General features: G+C 42.7%; 1 protein-coding gene across 3 annotated transcripts in view; it reads left to right on the top strand.

Annotated features, from left to right (window-relative positions):
* Positions 1-14,315: 14,315 nt before the first annotated feature.
* ZFR (zinc finger RNA binding protein) overlaps positions 14,316-18,116 on the top strand; it is a 49,489-nt gene continuing 45,688 nt past the window's right edge. For 2 of the 3 annotated variants that reach the window (XM_024203073.3, XM_024203071.3), the window contains exons 1-2: positions 14,318-14,458; positions 14,647-14,731. In XM_024203073.3, the coding sequence (XP_024058841.1) occupies positions 14,422-14,458; positions 14,647-14,731 (122 nt within the window). In that variant the 5' untranslated portion in view covers positions 14,318-14,421. Of the gene's footprint in view, positions 14,459-14,646; positions 14,732-18,116 lie in introns of all 3 variants that reach the window. The other variant, XM_024203074.2, reaches the window with a different exon arrangement.

The raw sequence follows: 18,116 nt of genomic DNA, 5'->3' as shown, positions 1-18,116 counted from the left end.
CCTGTGCTGCCCTCCCCGGCCTAGAAGGGACCAAGCCCAGACAACGGGCATCGTTCCGCCTCCCCCCCCCCCCCCCCCCCCCATGGGCAGGAAACTGAGCCCTATTCACCCCCTTCAGTTGGCGGGGAGCGTAAAAGCCCCTTTGTGCAGGGCCTGTCTTGGTCTCCCCGCACCCTAAATTGAAGGGAGACTGGACACATCAAGAGCAGGGACTCTGGGGCCAGACTCCCCTTGCACAGCAGGGGCACCTCAGCCCCCTTGGTAGCTGGGGGACTACTAACACTATGCCACCCTGCTGATAATCTCAGCACATTTGGGGAGTAAACTAGTTTCACAGCCTTCAGCAGTAGGCTTTCCAACCTGTGTCACGGCTATCACAGAGCGGTAACTTGCAGCTGCATGGCTCTTGGGGCCCTATCACTTACCCTTGAGACTTTGTCCTTGTCTAAGAAGTCTCTAGGTCATACAGTTGCAAATAGAACCTTCCAAATGTGAACAGATGCAGTGCCATCCTACAGTCAACATCTAAACATGCAGTAGCTCTAAAAGATTCCCTCATTCATCCTAATAGGTGTTAAATTGTCACTAGCATTCAGAATTAAGTGCTAGTTTAGTGATGAAATAGAGCTGTGCTGAGTTTCAGGGGAACATATAGTATCATCAGTTGCAGAGTTGTACCAACTGCCCTACTGATAGAAGACAATGTTCCAAGGCTGTCACCTTCCACAAGCACTAAATTCAATGGCTGAGCCATTACAAACATTGAATCTATCTCCCCTTGTAAGTATTCTCACACTTCTTATCAAACTGTCTGTACTGAGCTATCTTGATTATCACTTCAAAAGTTCCCCCCCCCCTTACTTAATTGGCCTCTCAGAGTTGGTAAGACAACTCCCACCTGTTCATGCTCTCTGTATGTGTGTATATATATATCCTCAGTATATGTTCCACTCTATATGCAGCCGAAGAAATGGGCTGTAGCCCACGAAAGCTTATGCTCTAATAAATGTGTTAGTCTCTAAGGTGCCACAAGTACTCCTGTTCTTTTTACTATTACTTTATGAAGCTTCGGCAACAGTCTTGGGTAGGGTGATGAGATAGCAAGTGTGAAAAAATTGGGAGGGGGTGGGGGATAATAGGGGCTTATATAAAGTAAAAGCCCAAAAAATCAGGACTGTCCCTATAAAATCGGGACATCTGGTCACCCTAGTCCTGAGTGGCAGGGCTCAGGGCCCAGGCTTCAACTCCATGTGGCAGGGCTTTGGCTTTCTGCCCTGGGCCACAGCAAGTCTTATTGCTGGCCCTGCTGGGCAGGCCCCCTGAAACCTGCTCACACACACCCCCAGAGGCCCTCAGAGCCCTGGTTGAGAACTACTAACTTAGAACCTCCTCTGTACAAGAATACAGCATGCACACCATTATGGGTATGTCTACATTGCAGCTGGGAGCAAGGTGCCCAGCCTAAGCAGACAGACTCACGCGAGCTCCACTCAAGCTAGTACACTAAAAATAGCAGCATGGTGTGGTTATTGCAGTTCAGGCTCTCAAGGGTCTGAGTCGCCTCGGAAGTGGTAACGTCCACATTACTATTTTTAGCGTGCTAGCTCATGCCAAGCTAGTGTGAGCAGGCTTACCCAGCTGGGCCTGGGATGTTCGCTTCCAGCTGCAGTGTAGACATACTCCCTGCTAATAGATAGGGACCATGCAAATGAGATGATGTAACGCTAGTACAGCAGTGACTTTGCTATGTATTTGTTAAATGTCAGAGAATGCTCAGTATGAAGAAGGCATTTTCCAGAAACCTGAAGAATCTCATTCTGAGTTCTTCCACTGACCTGCCTCCCAAGTGTTTAGTACATGTTGCACATAAGGGTCTTTGACACTGCTGGACAATCCACTTCATTTGGTGTCCCGTGCCTGCCATACAAGATACTGTACCTGAAAGAGCTAGTTCTCTTCTCTTAACGCTAGTGAAAGAGTTTAATTCCTTGCTGCAAGACTCTGTGGGGAATACATGCACCTTGTCATTTGTATTAGCTTCCATATCTTCATTGATAGCTGGGGCCAGATTAAGGTGTAGGCACTAGAGGCCCATGCCTAGAGCCCTAGGAGTCATGTTATTACATAAGAATCTGTTTTTATCTATTTTTTTAAGAGAAGTTTCTAGCCCTTCTAGTTGGAAAGAATAGGTTGAAAAGATGACCTGAGTGTATCCAATGCACTGATGTCTGAATAGGTCTATAGAGTCTAGAGCCTAAGACAACAGCTCTAAGATGGATGTACTACCCCATTTATCTCAATGAGGTATTAACACCAAGACTCACTGCTTTGGAGTGCCATGCCAACACCAGTCCAGCAGAGAACTCTGGGTAGTAGGAGAACAAGAATGCAGCACCCATCCAAGCAGATGCACTCCAGCTGCTGAGATAAACAAAGCTCCTGGCAGCTCTCCCAGGGAGACAAAGGGCCCCAGTGTCCCTGCCTTTCAGTGAGGGGAGAAGGGGGCTATTATTTTCAAGTGGTGCTTTAAAAGGGCCAATTTCACAAAGCTGGAAACAATTGAGCTAAATCAGTTCAGAGGAAGAATTTTATCAGAAAAATATGTATGATAATTGGGAATTGTTTAAGAACATTTTACTAGATGCCCAAAAAGACACAACCAAGGAAAAAGGCTGCATTGGTTATTTTAAAAAAGTTGGTTTAGAGAGGAAGTGAAGGCAGATATAGAAAATTAAAAAAATATATTATAGAATAAAATGGAAGAAGTGGGAAGTTGATAGTCATTAATTTAAATCAGAAGCTAGGAATTCTAGAAAATTGATAAGGGAAACAAAGAGACAAGGCGAAATCTATGGCCAGCAGAGTTAAACACAATAGGAAGGAGTTTTTTAAGCATATTAGGAACTAAAATAATTCTAACTGTTATTGGTCCATTAATAGAGGGAAATCATAGAATTATCAATAATAATGCGGAAGAGTTTGTTACATATTTCTGTTATTTATTTGGGGGAAGGAACATCATCTACAGTCTTTCCATTCCACCCTCTCAGAAGGATGTTAAACAGCAGCTACTAAAAGTAGTCACTCTTAAGTCAGGAGATCCAGATAGCCAGCCCTTTTAAAGTCTTGGATGAAAGTTAAAGGGCTAACTGGACCATTAATGTTTATTTTCAATAAGTCTTGGAACACCAGGAAAATTCCAGAAGATTGGAAGAAAGCTGATGTTGCACCAATATTTAAAAAGAGTAAATGGGATGACCCAGATAATTATAAGCCTGTCAGTCTGACATGGATTGCAGGCAAGAAAATGGAACAGCTGATTCAGGACTCGGTTATTAAATAATTAAAGGGGAAGGAATATAATTCTGTAAACCCATGTTGATGGGCATTAAAGTAGAGCCTGTCAAACTAAGTTGATATATTTTTAGGAGATTCTAAGTTTAATTGATTAAGGTAATAGTGTTGATGTAATATACCTGAACTTCTGTAAGGCTTTTGACTTGGTACATGACATTTTGATTAAAAAAAATTAGAAAGATATAAAATTAACATGGAATGCATCAAATGAATTAAAAGCTGTAAACAGGGAATGGGTACCTGGAGTCCTGCAGGGTTGGCCCTATGCTATTTAACGTTTTTTATTAATGACCTGGAAGAAAATATAAAATCATCTCTGATCAAGTTTGCTGATGACACAAAAAGTGGGGGAGGAGTAAATAATGAAAAGGACAGGTAACTGATCCAGAGTGACCTGGACCACTTGGAAACCTGGGCTCAAGCAAACAGTATGCATTTTGATATGACTAAACGTATATATCTAGGCACCAAGAATGTAGGCCATACTTATGGCTTCCCAGGATAGTCCTGCATTGTGAGGGTCTGAAAAAAGACTGCGGGTTTTGGTGGATAATCATCTGAACATGAGCTCCCACTGCAGTGCTGTGGCCAAACGGGCAAGTGCAATCCTTGGTGCATAAACAAAAGTATCTTGAGAAGGGGGACAGGGAGAGAGACTGTTTTACCTCTGTATTTGGTAGTAGGGCAACCATTGCTGGAATACCGTGTCCAGTTCTGGTGTCCTCACTTCAAGAAGGTTGTTGGTACATTGGAGAGGGTTCAGAGAAGAGCCATGAGATTAAAGGATTAGAAAATATGTCTTATAGTGACAGATTTAAGGAGCTCAATTTAGTTTAACAAAAAGAAGGTTAAGGAGTGAATTGATTACAGTCTATAAATACCTATGAAGGGAACAAATATTGAACAATGGTCTTGTAACGGGTTCCCCCCAGGATGCCAATTGGAACTGGGGTACCACTGAGCCCTCTGACCCAACAGCCTAGGCTCCCTCTCTCACTGAGCTGCTGTGACAAGTTGCAGACCCACTCCCTGTCCTAAACATCCACCAGCATTCATACAGCTAGGGACACACCTAGCTGCAGTTACCTGCAGGCTCTCTGACCAGCCCCTGCATGAACCAATAATAGAGAGGCTACAGCCAATGTAACCACCAGCTTCCCACCCTATGGCCCAGAGCTGTACCGTCCTGCCCTGGTCCAAACCACAACTACTATGAATTTATTATCCAGGTCGCCTCCCCCTCAATGTGGAAAGGAATATGCAACAGTCTTTGTCCCTTGACTTATGATTTTCCATGCACTTCATTCCAACTTGTTGGTCTAGATTAAAACATAAAACAAGTTTATTAATTACAAAAAGATAGATCTTAAGTGATAGCAAAGAGATCAAAGCAGATTACCTAGTAAATAAACAAAAATGCAAACTAAGTCTAAGATACTAGACAGATAGGATATTAATTAACAAATTCTCATCCTGGCTGATGATACAAGCAGGCTGCAGATTCTTAAGGACAAGCTGCACTTGCTTTACAGCTTGGAATACCCAGGTCTTTCATACACAGGCTAGAAATCCTTTTAGCCTGGATCCAGCACTTCCCCCAGTTCAGTCTTTCCTGGAAACACCTGAAGAACAATCTTCTTGTGTGGGGAGTGAAGAACCACTGATGATGTCACTCCCTGCCTTATATAGCTTTAGCATATGGCGGAAACCCTTTGTCCCAAACTCAGTTTGTGGAAAAACACGGACATCCCAAGATGGAGTCCAGAGTCACGTGGCCTGGTCACAGGCCCTTGCATACCTTGTCATAGAAGTCATAGAAGCCATTACTTACAGGCTGTCTGGAGCATTCTCAGGAAGGCTCACCAGGCTTGTCCTAAGGCCTATTGTTTTCCCTAATGGATCTTTAATCTGAATAAACCCTTCCCCACCCACAATCTAGACTGAAAGCATCTTGCCTAATGGGCATCGCCCAGGTGTAACTACATTTGAAGTACAGATACAGTCAATATTCATAACTTCAGATACAAAAGTGATAAATGCATACAAATAGGATAATCGTATTCAGCAAATCATAACTTTTCTAATGACCTCTTACATGACCCATCTTACATAAAATGCATTATAATTATGCTATAATCATAATATCCCTATGAAGAATATGGGGTGCAGTGTCACAGGGCTCTTCAATCTAGCAGAGGTATAATGCAAAGTTGAAGCTAGCCAAATTCAGACTGGATATAACTTTTTTTTAATCAGTGAGAGTAATTAACCATTGAACAATTTACCAAGCATGGATTCCCCATCACTGAGAATTTTTAAATGAAGATTGGATGTTTTTCTAAAAAGTATGTTCTATGAATTATTCTGGGAAGTTCCATAGCCTGTCTTACACAAGCAAGGCTAGGGGACTCAGGCTACGTCTACACTACGGGGGGAAATCGATTTCAGATATGCAAATTCAGCTACGGGAATAGCGTAGCTGAATTCAACATATCTGATCCGACTTACCCCACTGTGAGGACGGTGGCAAATCAACCGCCGCGGCTCCCACGTCAACGGCACTTACTCCTACCTGGGCTGGTGGAGTATGCGCGTCGATTCGGGGATCGATTATCGTGTCCCAACGAGACGTGATATATCGATCCCGATCCGGGCGGGTGGTGAAGACCAGCCCTCAAAAGTTAAGATACCCAGGGTCACTCTACACTAGTTCTCCCAGCATGGTTATTACTAGCAGAGCTGCACTAGTGCTACACCAACAAGAGTAGATTTTCCATAAAACACTCAGCATAGACAAGGTACAGGAGAGGGGAGTGGGAATAGTCTCAATATTACCATCCAAATAAAGTTGTTTGTTGAGGAGAGATACAACTGATGAGATGTTGGGTCATCAGCCTCCGCAGTTTACTCTAAAGGAGTGTAATCGTGTGAGTCGGGGCTCTACCCTACCAGAGGCGGAGGGGAGCCACGCCGACTCACTGCAGGTGTAATCAACAGCCGGTTAGCTCGGGACTCAGGCCCTCTGGTGTAGGGGCTGAGGAAAACAACAGTTACCGAGTCCAGGCCCTCTAGAGCAGGGGCTGGGCAAACACAGCAGTTCAGGAGCCCAGGCCCTCTGGAGCAGGGGCTGGGCAAACACAACAGTCCAGGAGCCCAGGCCCTCTGGAGCAGGGGCTGGGCAAACACAACAGTCCAGGAGCCCAGGCCCTCTGGAGCAGGGGCTGGGCAAACAGCAGTCACAGGTCAAGCCCTTCTGGGGGCAGGCGTTGAGCAGACAAGCAGTTAAAGGGGCCCAGGCCCTGGGTCAGGGCGGGGCACAAACAGCCACAGCTCAAGCCCTTTGGGGCAGGGGTTGAGCAGACAAGCAGTTAAAAGGGCCCAGGCCCTGGGTCAGGGCGGGGCACAAACAGTCACAGCTCAAGCCCTTTGGGGCAGGGGTTGAGCAGACAAGCAGTTCAGGGGCTCAGGTTCCTACCTGGGCGTTGGGTGAGAGGGAAGCCTGCCACCCGTGAGTGGGGGTGGCAGGGGGGACGCAGGCCCACCCACTCCACTGCGTCCCAGCCCGGGGCCCTAGCAGCGATTACTATCGCTGCTGGTCAGTGGGGTATCCTGACCGAAACACACTGACATGGGCTCGTAGGCCTCTGCAGCCTGACCGGGGTCGGCTACCCCCGGGCTACTTCCTTCGTCCCCCTCGGGGCTTACCTCAGCGGCAGTGCTGGGTTCGGGCCAGTCCAGTAGCATCGGCTCCTCGGGAGCGGGGCTTGAGGGCTGGTCCGGCGGTTCTTCCTCCGGATAGCTGGCCCGGGGCAGGCTTGACTCCTCCTCGGGGCCGCTGGTCTGGGGCCAGCTGGGCCAGTCTCCCTCAGGATAGCTGGGTCGCGGCAGGCTGGGCCAGTCCTCTTCGGCGTGACGGGTCCGGGGGAGGCTGGGCCAGTCCTCCTCGGGATACCTGGCAAGAGGAAGGCTCGAGCGGCGCGGGCCGTTAGCAGGCGGTTCGCGGCCGGCCGCTGACTCCCAACCGGGAGCTTGGCCCGGAGCGTCTGCTCTCTCCGGCAGGCTGGCCCCTACTGAGCTTGGGTGGCGGGCTTTTATACTTCCGGGTCGGGGCCGTGACCTTGGAGGGGCGGGCCCCGGACCCGGTAGCTCCGCCCACTAGGGATGGAGGTAGTGCTACCCTGCCAGAGGCGGAGGGGGGCCGCACCAACTCACTACAAGGACAAACACATGCAATAATGCATTAGAAAACAGGGTTACAAATGTCTCCACTCCCCAAAATTTCACAAACTTATCAGCTAGCTAGGCCAGCAGGATGTATGATCAACTACATGTCAAAGCAAGGATAACCTCAAAAGAGTCAGAGTAAATATCAACAAACCCCTAATAGCATTCTTGGGAAAAAAGACTTATTTATAGGGATAAAAAGGAAACTTTTTCTATAGGAAGACAAGCATTTTCTGTAGATAAACCTATTCTGTACTAAAATCCAGCAATACATCAAAAGTCTTCTCCATTTTGTTTAATATGAACGCAGTCAGTCATCAGATTTCTTTGTTCATCCCTAATCCACCACATATAAAGAACACATTCCATACAAATGAAAGTCACAAAATATGAGGTAATCCCGCTCTTCTACTCCTCCTGCCCCCTCCCACACCCTTTTTAAAACCTCTTTAATGTTCATAGAATAACTACAGTAGAAGGAGCAAATAGAAAGACTGCCACCCAGAAAAAAGTTTTTACAGATAACCCATTCCATACTTACTCAACAGTTATTACACTGACATGTATCATGCAGGGAAAAGAAACCCTTGTTATTTGAAAGAATAAAAAGTTTTAGTTCAATTATCATTAGCACTAGGTAAATAGCCTATACTCAAATTTAAGCTCAAAACTTTCCCCATCAATTGTGTGTGTGTGTGTGATATACACACACACACACACAGTGGTTGTAGAGAAAACAAAGTGAATTCATCCCAAGGCTCAGATACTAGAAGAAAAATGAAAATAACCCAGCATTATTTTAAAACGAACATACACACAATTTTTGAGCCAGTCTCATGACTTTTGGGGGTTTAACTCATGATTTTTGAATGCTCAAAGTTGGTAATATTGTGCCAGTGTACACTTGAAATTAGAGTCACACACAGCTAGTCAGGTTCTAAATCAGAATGGTAAGGGGGAAAAAAAATAAGAGCTCCAAATTAGGAGAAAAAGGAGGAAATGAAGGCAATGTTTATCACAACCACAAATACATTCAGCAGGTATTTTTTTGACTACTATAAATTACAGTAAGGAAGACTCCATACATATAGAACAGACCTGGGTTTCAAGAGGTGAGATTTTCTTTAGGAATATTCAAAACATTCCTAAATACTTAAATACAGAAGGTGTTCTTTTTCAGATCCTTACCTAATGAACAAACCCTTATACTAGAATAAAAATGCCTGCTCAGTCCTTTATAATTTGCAAGTATTCCAATGCACTTTGCTCTCTTAAAGGGCTAACAGCTTTTATTCCTTAGTCCTAATACAAGAAACTTTTATGGACATTAAACACAAATCAAAATAGAAAATGATAGACACATTCTAAATTATTTTTATATTTTAAATCAAGGACTTGGGCCCTAAAAGAAATCAAAATAAATAAAGGAGACAAGGATTTTCCCTTATGGTTCTTAATTAGTTAATCCATCCCACCTGGGCTATTTTCCTAAGCAGGCACCAAATCTGTTCTAATATCCATAGTTCCAAGCAGCAGAGCAACCTCAGGAAGGGAATGTTCGGTTAAAATGAGGGATCTAATGTTAAACTTCCCTATGATGAGAGGTTCCTTTGAGTAGTGTTTTGCTACTTAAGCCTGTTTCAAAAGAAAGAAACAGATTCTAGCCATTTTAGGAAAAAGGTGAAGAAGACTTACTCTTTCAAGGTAAACCCTTCTTCTACTTGCTGACACATGCTGACCCAGGTGGTTCAATTCTACTTTCAGAACCCTTAAAATACCTTCCATAGTGGGTGTATTCTCTGTCCAAACTCTCTTCTTCATGAATTTCCTTAAAAGGATGTAAATCCTTCTCCTAATTCAATAATTGCATGAAAACTTCATTTAATTTCACATAGAAGTTTAGCTGGAAATAATATTGCAGTGCTCTTTGCTCTTCATTCAGAGGGAAAAATTTTAGCCAGCATGCTTAGATAGTTGGATGAGAATGAGGAAAAATATGACACTGCCATTTTTCCAATAAAATCTGCTTTAGCCATATAGCAGTAATTAACTGCATGGTTCTTGACTCCTAAAGCTATAAATGGCACAATTAACATTTGACAAGGTATATTTTTATTATTATCTCTATAGTACTTGTCTTTTTCAGTAATTTTGAGCTTCAATACATTTTAATGGATGTGAAAAAAAACTTGTCAGTTACAAATGAAGGCTCTAATTTTACTCTTCTACCCCACCACACCCCAAAATAGGTTCTAGACCTATGCAATGTGTGATGACAACACACTGGGCTGAGGGGAGAAAGTCTGAAGGATACAATTAGGCTATGCAGTTACTTGTGTGTCATGACTGGTTCTCTGTGTGTCACATGCATTATGAATTCTAATTAACTAGCTTTATAATTTTATTATGAATTTTATAAAACTCAAGATAATTGCATGGTTTTTTTTTTCTTTTTTCATGACTCTTTTTGCACTGAAACAACAGGGTGGCACCTTAAACACTAATAGATTTATTTGGGCATAAACTATCTGAAGAAGTGGGGTTTTTACCCACAAAAGCTTATGCCCAAATAAATCTGTTGGTCTTTAAGGTGCCACCGGACTCCCTGTTGTTTTTGTAGATACAGACTAACGCGGCTACCCCCTGATACTTGTTGCACTGAGGCTTTGTAAATGCTGGTAACCTATTATCTTTGGTTTAATGAATGGTTTAATTCATTTTATTTACTTGCGTGTTAGCCAGGAACATCCACCACCTAGGCCTGTTGCCAAGAGGTAACACATTTTCTTTAATCACCAGTCTGAGTGTTAGCACTGCTCATCTTAGGCTTTTTCTTCACTGCTTAAAAAGGGGTGTGTGGAGGCCGGGGGTTATTTTACAGAAAGATAACTAACTCTCTGTAAAAAGACACATTTTGGGGAAGTGAAGACCGGCTTAGTCTGGGTCGTGTGTGTGAAAAATTTTAAATTCATCTTCTTTTGTAGAAAATTCTGCCCTGCCCTCTGGTGGCCAAACAAGGGCCATTTTAAATTTAAGGTTTTTAATAGCCTGCAGGAATATCTTTTAAAGAAACCTTTTCCACTCCTGGTACAAAAACTTCCAGGTCTACTCAAGGCTGGCTCTGTCTATGATTTTGAGAGCTTTGAAAGAGGCTAGTTTTGTGGGGAGAGAGGGGATGGAGGGAAACCCACATCATGCAATGCTGTGATACAATAGCAGATATTTGCATCCTGTCTAGGCATCATTATACTCAAATTAAACAGTCAAAATGGATGGCAAAATGCTAAACTGCTTCTTTTTCTATTTCACCATGAAGTGGAGAGCTGCTCCTGTTCCTCCTACTCCCAAAGTTGAGGAAGATTCACTTTCCATTTGTGTTCCTATCTGTTTTTAGGTGCATCTAAGTTTGGGTGAAGGAGGGACCCCACCCTTTGGGCTAAAATGTATCATGCTTATTATTTTCCCCCCAACAACATTTTTCTATCACTTGTTAAAATAGTTTGACTATTTTTGTGGTATCTCAATGGGTGAAGAGATGGGAGAGGACTATTTCCTTATTTAAGAAATATTTTCAGATACATGTTAACCTGTTTGAATAATTTTTTTCTTTGCCTACTCCCTTTCCCATCTACTTCTTCACTCCCCCCCCCCCACTTTCCTTTTCTCGCATTTAAGGATGCAGAAACAGCTGCATCTCAAACTGCCATGGGGAGAGTTTATCCAATAGTAATGGTGTCTCCGATTTGCTTCAGATTACAACTCCCATCATTAAGATGTGGGATGTTTTTCTTCTAGGTATTATTGTGCCTAATGCTGCAGCTCATCCTGTGCACTTGATCCTGCAAGCTACTACTCATGTGAGTAATGAAGTATAGTTCACATAATGATTTCTGGTGACTATATGAACTGTGAGCACTCTAATCAGTTAGAAATTGCCGAGGAACAATGTTTAGTCAAATAGTGCTGATATTTTGAGGAAAACTCTAGAGAATTTTCTAAAAGTAGTTCCTTGCCCCACCACCACAGGGATATTTTAAAAATACTCTTACAACAAGTTGTTATAGTTCCATATCTAAATGAAGTGATTATACTACTGTCTCTTTAAAACAAGAGAAGTATGAAGAATCAGTCAAAATTAAACTATGTGGAAAAGCAACTTCTGTGTAGCTACATCAGGCAGCAAAGTGAGAAACCCAAGTCTGCAGCTGGAGTGAGTGCAGCTCAATAGTGCTGAACTCTTAAATATTCTGCACTCAGTTTGTATAACAACCTCCTTGTGATCTACATAGAAGCTGCTTGTGCAGAATGAGTATAAAATATGAAATAGAAATCAGTACTGTAGATAAGACAAGAGAATGTTCCTCCCAGATTTTTAGCTCCAAAAGTCTGAAGAGACAAATGTTGCAAATATATTTGTTGAATCTTGGAGATAAAGTGGAATCACAAGGTCTGCACATCTCCTGCAGATGACTTGTTTAGCAATGTCATTTAAAAACAAAACTAAACACTCAGAGGTCATTTGTCAGAGGAGGAAAAATTTCAAGGATGAAGTGAAAAAGAGAATCCCAAACACTGTAAACCTGAAGTCCAGTTATGGAAAATTAAGTAAGTCAACAGTTTCTTAGGAGCAAGATGACTTTTTTTTTTTAAGTGTCCTGACTCCAATTGAGGCTCTAATGACTTAATTCCCAGTTCTGTGCATTTTTCTGTGTAGGTGTCAGCTTGTGTAGAATATCTTGCAGGATAAGATCTTTAGCTGACATGAAAGCAAAAGCAATTAAATGACTCTAATTACTAGCTGCTTTCTTCACAGAGAGAGGATCCAAGAGAGCACTTTCACTCATGGCACACTATCTGTTACAGGAGGTTGGTAATTTTGGTAGTCTGAGATGTAAACTAAAACACCTATGTTCACCTTGTTCATTCTCTTACCAGTGCAGGTTTCTTTCCTTACTCTGCCTGAGTGGGAACAAAGATAACAAGAGGAGTACATATCTTTATTTCCTCTTATTAAGCTACTCCATTGGCTTACGAAGCTAGGTGGAGTGATTTGGTACTACTGGTATGCTAATAATTGTGTGGAAAGTTATGTGATTAAACTATTGCAGATGCATAGAGAATCAAAACCGCAGATGCCTCCCTTTTGTTATGCCTATTTTATAAATATGTCCATAGTGAAATAAAAGGTAAAAATTATCACTAAGAAGTTTGCTAATACATTTTGGGAGTCACTGTTTTTTAATGATAATAGATACTCTCAAGCTGTGATAATTACTTAAACAGCTTTTTAAAAAAATCACTTTGAAACAGAGCAAAATCCTTCCTCAAGGAGTGAAATTCTTTTAAATGACTAATTTAAAATTAAATTTAAAAAGAGTGCAACATCACAGGCCTTTGTTAGTTTATTGAAGCTGCTGCAGATATTGGGTCTTAAGGTCAATATTGCCCACTGAAGGGGGGAAAAGTTAACTCGTGTGTAGTCATTCCATTTCAAGGGATTTGCAACTATCAGTTCCCTAATGAAGATTGCTTAAAGGTGGAACAGAATGGAACTCAATAGGTGAGAAGTAAATGCATCTAGCCTACCAAGTATAACTTTGACTATAGTTACACAAATGGTGAACTTGGTCCCATATATTTGGAGATTCTTTTAGGGTTTTTTGAGGAATCTTAGGATGATAGGTTTCCTAACAAAGGTGAGCATATTCACTGTCTCTAAACTGTTCATACTGGGTCAACACTAAGGACTGTATTTTCAAAGGAACCCTCTACTCATCCATTTGTGTGAGTGGAATGGGTAGTTTGTGAACTTTGTGCCTCAGCTTTGCAAAGGGATCCACCTATGTGGACTCTTACTTTCATGCCATGTTGTGTTGGTAGACGCAGTAGGCCCCCACATGGATATTAGAAGGGATCTACCCATTTCAGATTTTGAAGGATCAGGGCCTTGTGGGCAGACCCCTGCATGTGCCCAACAGGACCCCATTTATTTTAAAGGTGCTCTATGCAGCCATAAGAAGCTCACTGCAGGATCAGGGTGTGACTATTCATTTGCTCTAATCTCCCACATGCAGAAATACAATCTGTTCAGCGGGAGGGACCTGCAAAAGCTGAGGGTGTGTATAGAAAGAAGATGGGTGAAAATCTAGTGACTACCACTGACTGACTACCTGTACCATACGTCTGACGAAGTGGGTATTCACCCATGAATGCTTATGCTCCAATACGTCTGTTAGTCTATAAGGTGCCACAGGACACTCTGTTGCTTTTTACCTGTGTCACATGCTACTCCTCTCACTATATTTTAATACTGTATATAATGTGTAACTGTATACATGTGCACTTGTACAAAGATAGCTGTAATGGAACTACTGATACATGCAATGACGTATAAAATAATGTCGGTGCAAAACAAATGAACATGTTTTCCCCAGAAGAAAGGGCGGAAAGTGCATGTGCTTGATTATAGGCAATACGTCAATGGCTTCTTTACGTCTTCTGACTCTGGGATAGTGGCGGAAGGGGAGAAACTACATTTCCCATCAGCCGCTGCCCATCCCGCGCATGCACATTCTCACTGCGGCATCCTTCCCCAACGCCAGCGAGTCAGCTACGACATCGCGCGCGATGGCAGGATGAACGGGGACTACATCTCCCATCAGCCCCTACTGCCCATCCGGCGCATGCGCATCACCCAGGCCTGCTCGCACATCACTTCGTCGTTGTTGAGGCCGTAGGTGGGTGGGGGGAAGGGAGAGAGAGCGAGAGCGCGGCGGTGAGGAGGGAGGGGGTGAGAGTTGAGAGTTCAGCGGCCGCCGCCACTGCTGCCAGCCCGGACTCATGATTCCCATATGCCCGGTAGTTTCCTTCACCTATGGTGAGTAACACCACTCGGGTGGGGCGGGGGAGGGGCTGTGCGGAGGGGGACAGCGGCTGCGGGCCGCGCGCGGGGGCTGCCTGAGGCGCCGTGTCTGATCTCGCTCGCTCTCTCTCTTTCTCCCCTCCCGCCCCCTCGCCGGGCCTCCCGCCATGGCCCCGACCGTCGCCGCTGCCTCGCCGCCGCAGTGCCCAGCCGGCTGGGGGAAGATGCCAAAATGGCCACCGGCAACTACTTTGGATTCACCCATAGCGGGGCTGCTGCCCAGTATAGGTAACCGAGCGCCCCGCCCTTCGCCTCCCTCTGCCCGCTCGTGTGGGTCTGCGCCTGGCCCCCGCGTGCGTGCGCCCAGCCGGAGCCCCTCGCCCACGCTCGCACCCCATGGGGGGCCTCTCCCCATGGGCCTGGGATTCCTCCGCCGTGTGCGGCAGGGCCGGGGCCTCCCCGATCCGGTGGTGGGCGGGGCGGAGCGGAGCTGGGCTCCGTGCGGAGGAGGAGCAGCCGATCTCTAGGCCCTTAAATTAAAATGGCCACTCAGTCTGCGACGCCAGGGAAACAGAGCTGCCTCCTCCTTTCACACCCTCCCCGGTAGAGGGGATTTTATCCCCCCGCCCCCGACGCACACATGATGGGAGAGTCTTTGTTACGCTGCAGAATCCCCTCTTCCCCCTCGGGGCGAGCGGGTGAATGAAGGAGAGTTTAAAGCACCAGGAACATGGGGTGGAGGGGTGTGTATTTTCCACAGAAATGCGCTCCGAAAAAAAATCCTCCTTTGCAGAAGGGGTAGAGAGGCAAGGCCCTTAAAATCCATTCCTACTGAAGGTCTCTACTCAAATATGTGAGACTTGAAGTTCCTGTAGTGGAGTTTAGAGTGTAACTGTACATATTGCTTACAGATAAGGTGAAGAAAGTACTTCAATAAAGTATTAACATGTCCATAGTTATAATTATGTTGCCTGATCTTTTAGCTAAGACTTCTTTGTCAGCACTGTCTGCTTATAGTGGCAGAATTTGGTATGTGACCTGACGGGTTGGGGTTGTTGTTTGTATTACAGCAGCACCTACTGGACCTAATCAGGGGACAAAACCAATTTTTATTAAGAGCTGTGCAGGCCCTCCCTTTAGGAGTCTGTTTTATTCACCTATGTCTTGTTGTTAACTAATAGCTGAGAGGGGTTGAGATAATCTGATGCTAATACAATCGTGTTCATATAGATTAGCTATTTGCTAATACTATAACTATTTGCCTAACCAATGATTTGGGGAAGGTTTATTTTTAAAAGGAACCTTGAGATCATTCAAAATCTATGGTGCTTGTTTACCAAAATTTATCACATGGAGAGACACTGAAAAGTACTCTTAAAATAACTCAAAATAGAATAATGGATATTGGAAATTTAGAGATGATTGCTTCCATTCTCTCCTGGAAGTACAGAATTAAACATAAAATGTGAGATAACTGGCTCTTAATGCAAAGAACCTCCCTCCCTAAATGAGTGAGACTTGATAGGTCTGCCAGTTATTATGTATGCACAGTAAGCATACATGGCATTTAACAATGACAGTCATATTTGTAAATGACTTCCTGAGAGAACAGCAAAAATCCTTCACCACCGGGAAGAAAAACTGTAAACACTTCTCTTAACTCTGAATAACAAATGCTATTCTAACACAAAACAAAATTTGTTTTTTAAAATGAATCCCAAATTACTGAATTCTGCAGTTCTACAGTTTTGAATTGTAGACGGACACCAAATAATTAATATTCTCTTTATATTGGGTTGGGGGGAACTTACAGAGTTGACAAGATGAGAACTTGAAAGAGTGAGGTTTGGAATTTCCCATTGAAGCACACAGTAAAAGTCCTTCATTGCAAGAGGATGAGACTTTAAAAATTGATTCTGTAATTAATTCTAAATAGAATCGTAGGAATTAGTGATAGAACTGTCCTATTTGATTATTGTGTTTCCCTTGCAAATGCAAGATATTGTTTCATAGATACATTAGTGCAGGAATCCCCTTCTGCTAAATGAGTTAGATTTTACAAATGTAGATGTGAAATGAGATAAAGTAAGCAGTATTCAACATATCCTTTGTATACAAGACAGATTAAGACAAAAAGACTGTAAATGTTTTGTTGGAAAAACACAGCCAAAACCAAAAATCCATTACAAGATGAAGAGATTCCAAAAAATCTTGCCTAAAAATGAATCTCTTACAAGGGACTTTACTTCCCAAGTGTGTAAGACTCAGTTGGTCCATAGTAATTTATTTATAGAACTGTACATGTCACTGTGTAATATTTGAAAAAGACAAGGTGGTGAAGGGCAATTCAGCAAAAGTACTAACATGCCCTTTATACTAAAATAAAAAATAACCCTACATGGCTGATTACTCTCATTCAAAATGTTCCAATTTATCTTAAGTATATCTCTGAAACACATAAAGAATAAAAATAAAGCTTGCGTCAGTGGAGGATAAGACTTCAAAAACTAGGGTTACAGAAATTACAGAGAGAATAAATCTACTTACTATTTGTAAATAGTCTGTTGCTGTGAAGGTACAGGATTTAATACCTGGGCAGAGGACATATCAGCAGGTCTTAAATAAAGATGGACAAAATCATGAATTGTTGAAGACTAACTCGCAGATTTGAAATGTAAGACTTCAACTGATTGCACCTGTAGCAGTTATGACTAAATGCTTTCTTACCTGATTTGCATCAATACTCTATTTGGACATATAAAAAGTGGCCCATCCCATATTAAAGGTGCACTAATGTAGCTAATTTTTGTAGTAAGTACCAAAATGCCTATCCCACTAATATACGTCAAACACATAATTACATAATCTTTCATGCAGACAGAAGTCAGACCCTTCCAACTCTTTACAAATAAACACTCAAAACTCTGACCAGTTGGGACAACATTAAGGCTAGATCCTGGAAAAAGATCCACATGGGCTATACTTTATGATAATATGGAGTCCCATTGACTTCACTGGACATGGATGAAATTACAAGGATCTCTTTGCATGAATTTCCTTCCTGGATCTGAGCCTTAATTAATTTATATTTTTGAATATCTGAAAATACGAATTAAAACTTAAAATCTCTCACTGAAAACATCCAAAGCAAAATAATTTTTCATCCCGAGAGAGACTAAATAGTTCTAAATTTGTCAGGTGCTGAGGGGTATCTTTTCCTTTAATTCAGAACAGATTTTTAAAACGAGACCAAGTACCAACTCTGTTAGCACCCCAAGTACACTGATTAAATACACAGTTATGCAACATAAAAATGATAGATATATTACATAAGAACTATTGTGTCAAAGTATAAATAAACTAGGTAATTCCTCAGTTTATTAAAATTGACAAAAAGTTAGAGGAAGATGAAAATGTAACTGGAATAGAAATTGTTTGTGTGCTATCAGTATTGCTGTGAACCTAGTTTGTTGCCTAATCTAGCTTCATTTCATAACTAAATATTCACATTCTTTGTATGACGGGTGAATCAAAAGTATTGTAAAAAATCTAAAATTAATACATATTTATTTTTAAAAAATACAAATGTAGAAGGTGAAGTAAAAGTCTTTTTAGGGGTGAGGGCCTGAGTTCAGGTAACTCAAGATTACTGTGTTGTGCAGCTGTTCATAAC

Source organism: Terrapene carolina, unplaced genomic scaffold (assembly GCF_002925995.2).
Source record: "Terrapene carolina triunguis isolate 2854851 unplaced genomic scaffold, T_m_triunguis-2.0 Scaffold69, whole genome shotgun sequence".
NCBI classification, from domain to species: Eukaryota; Metazoa; Chordata; order Testudines; family Emydidae; genus Terrapene; species Terrapene triunguis.
This window is presented reverse-complemented; position numbering and strand designations above follow the sequence as displayed.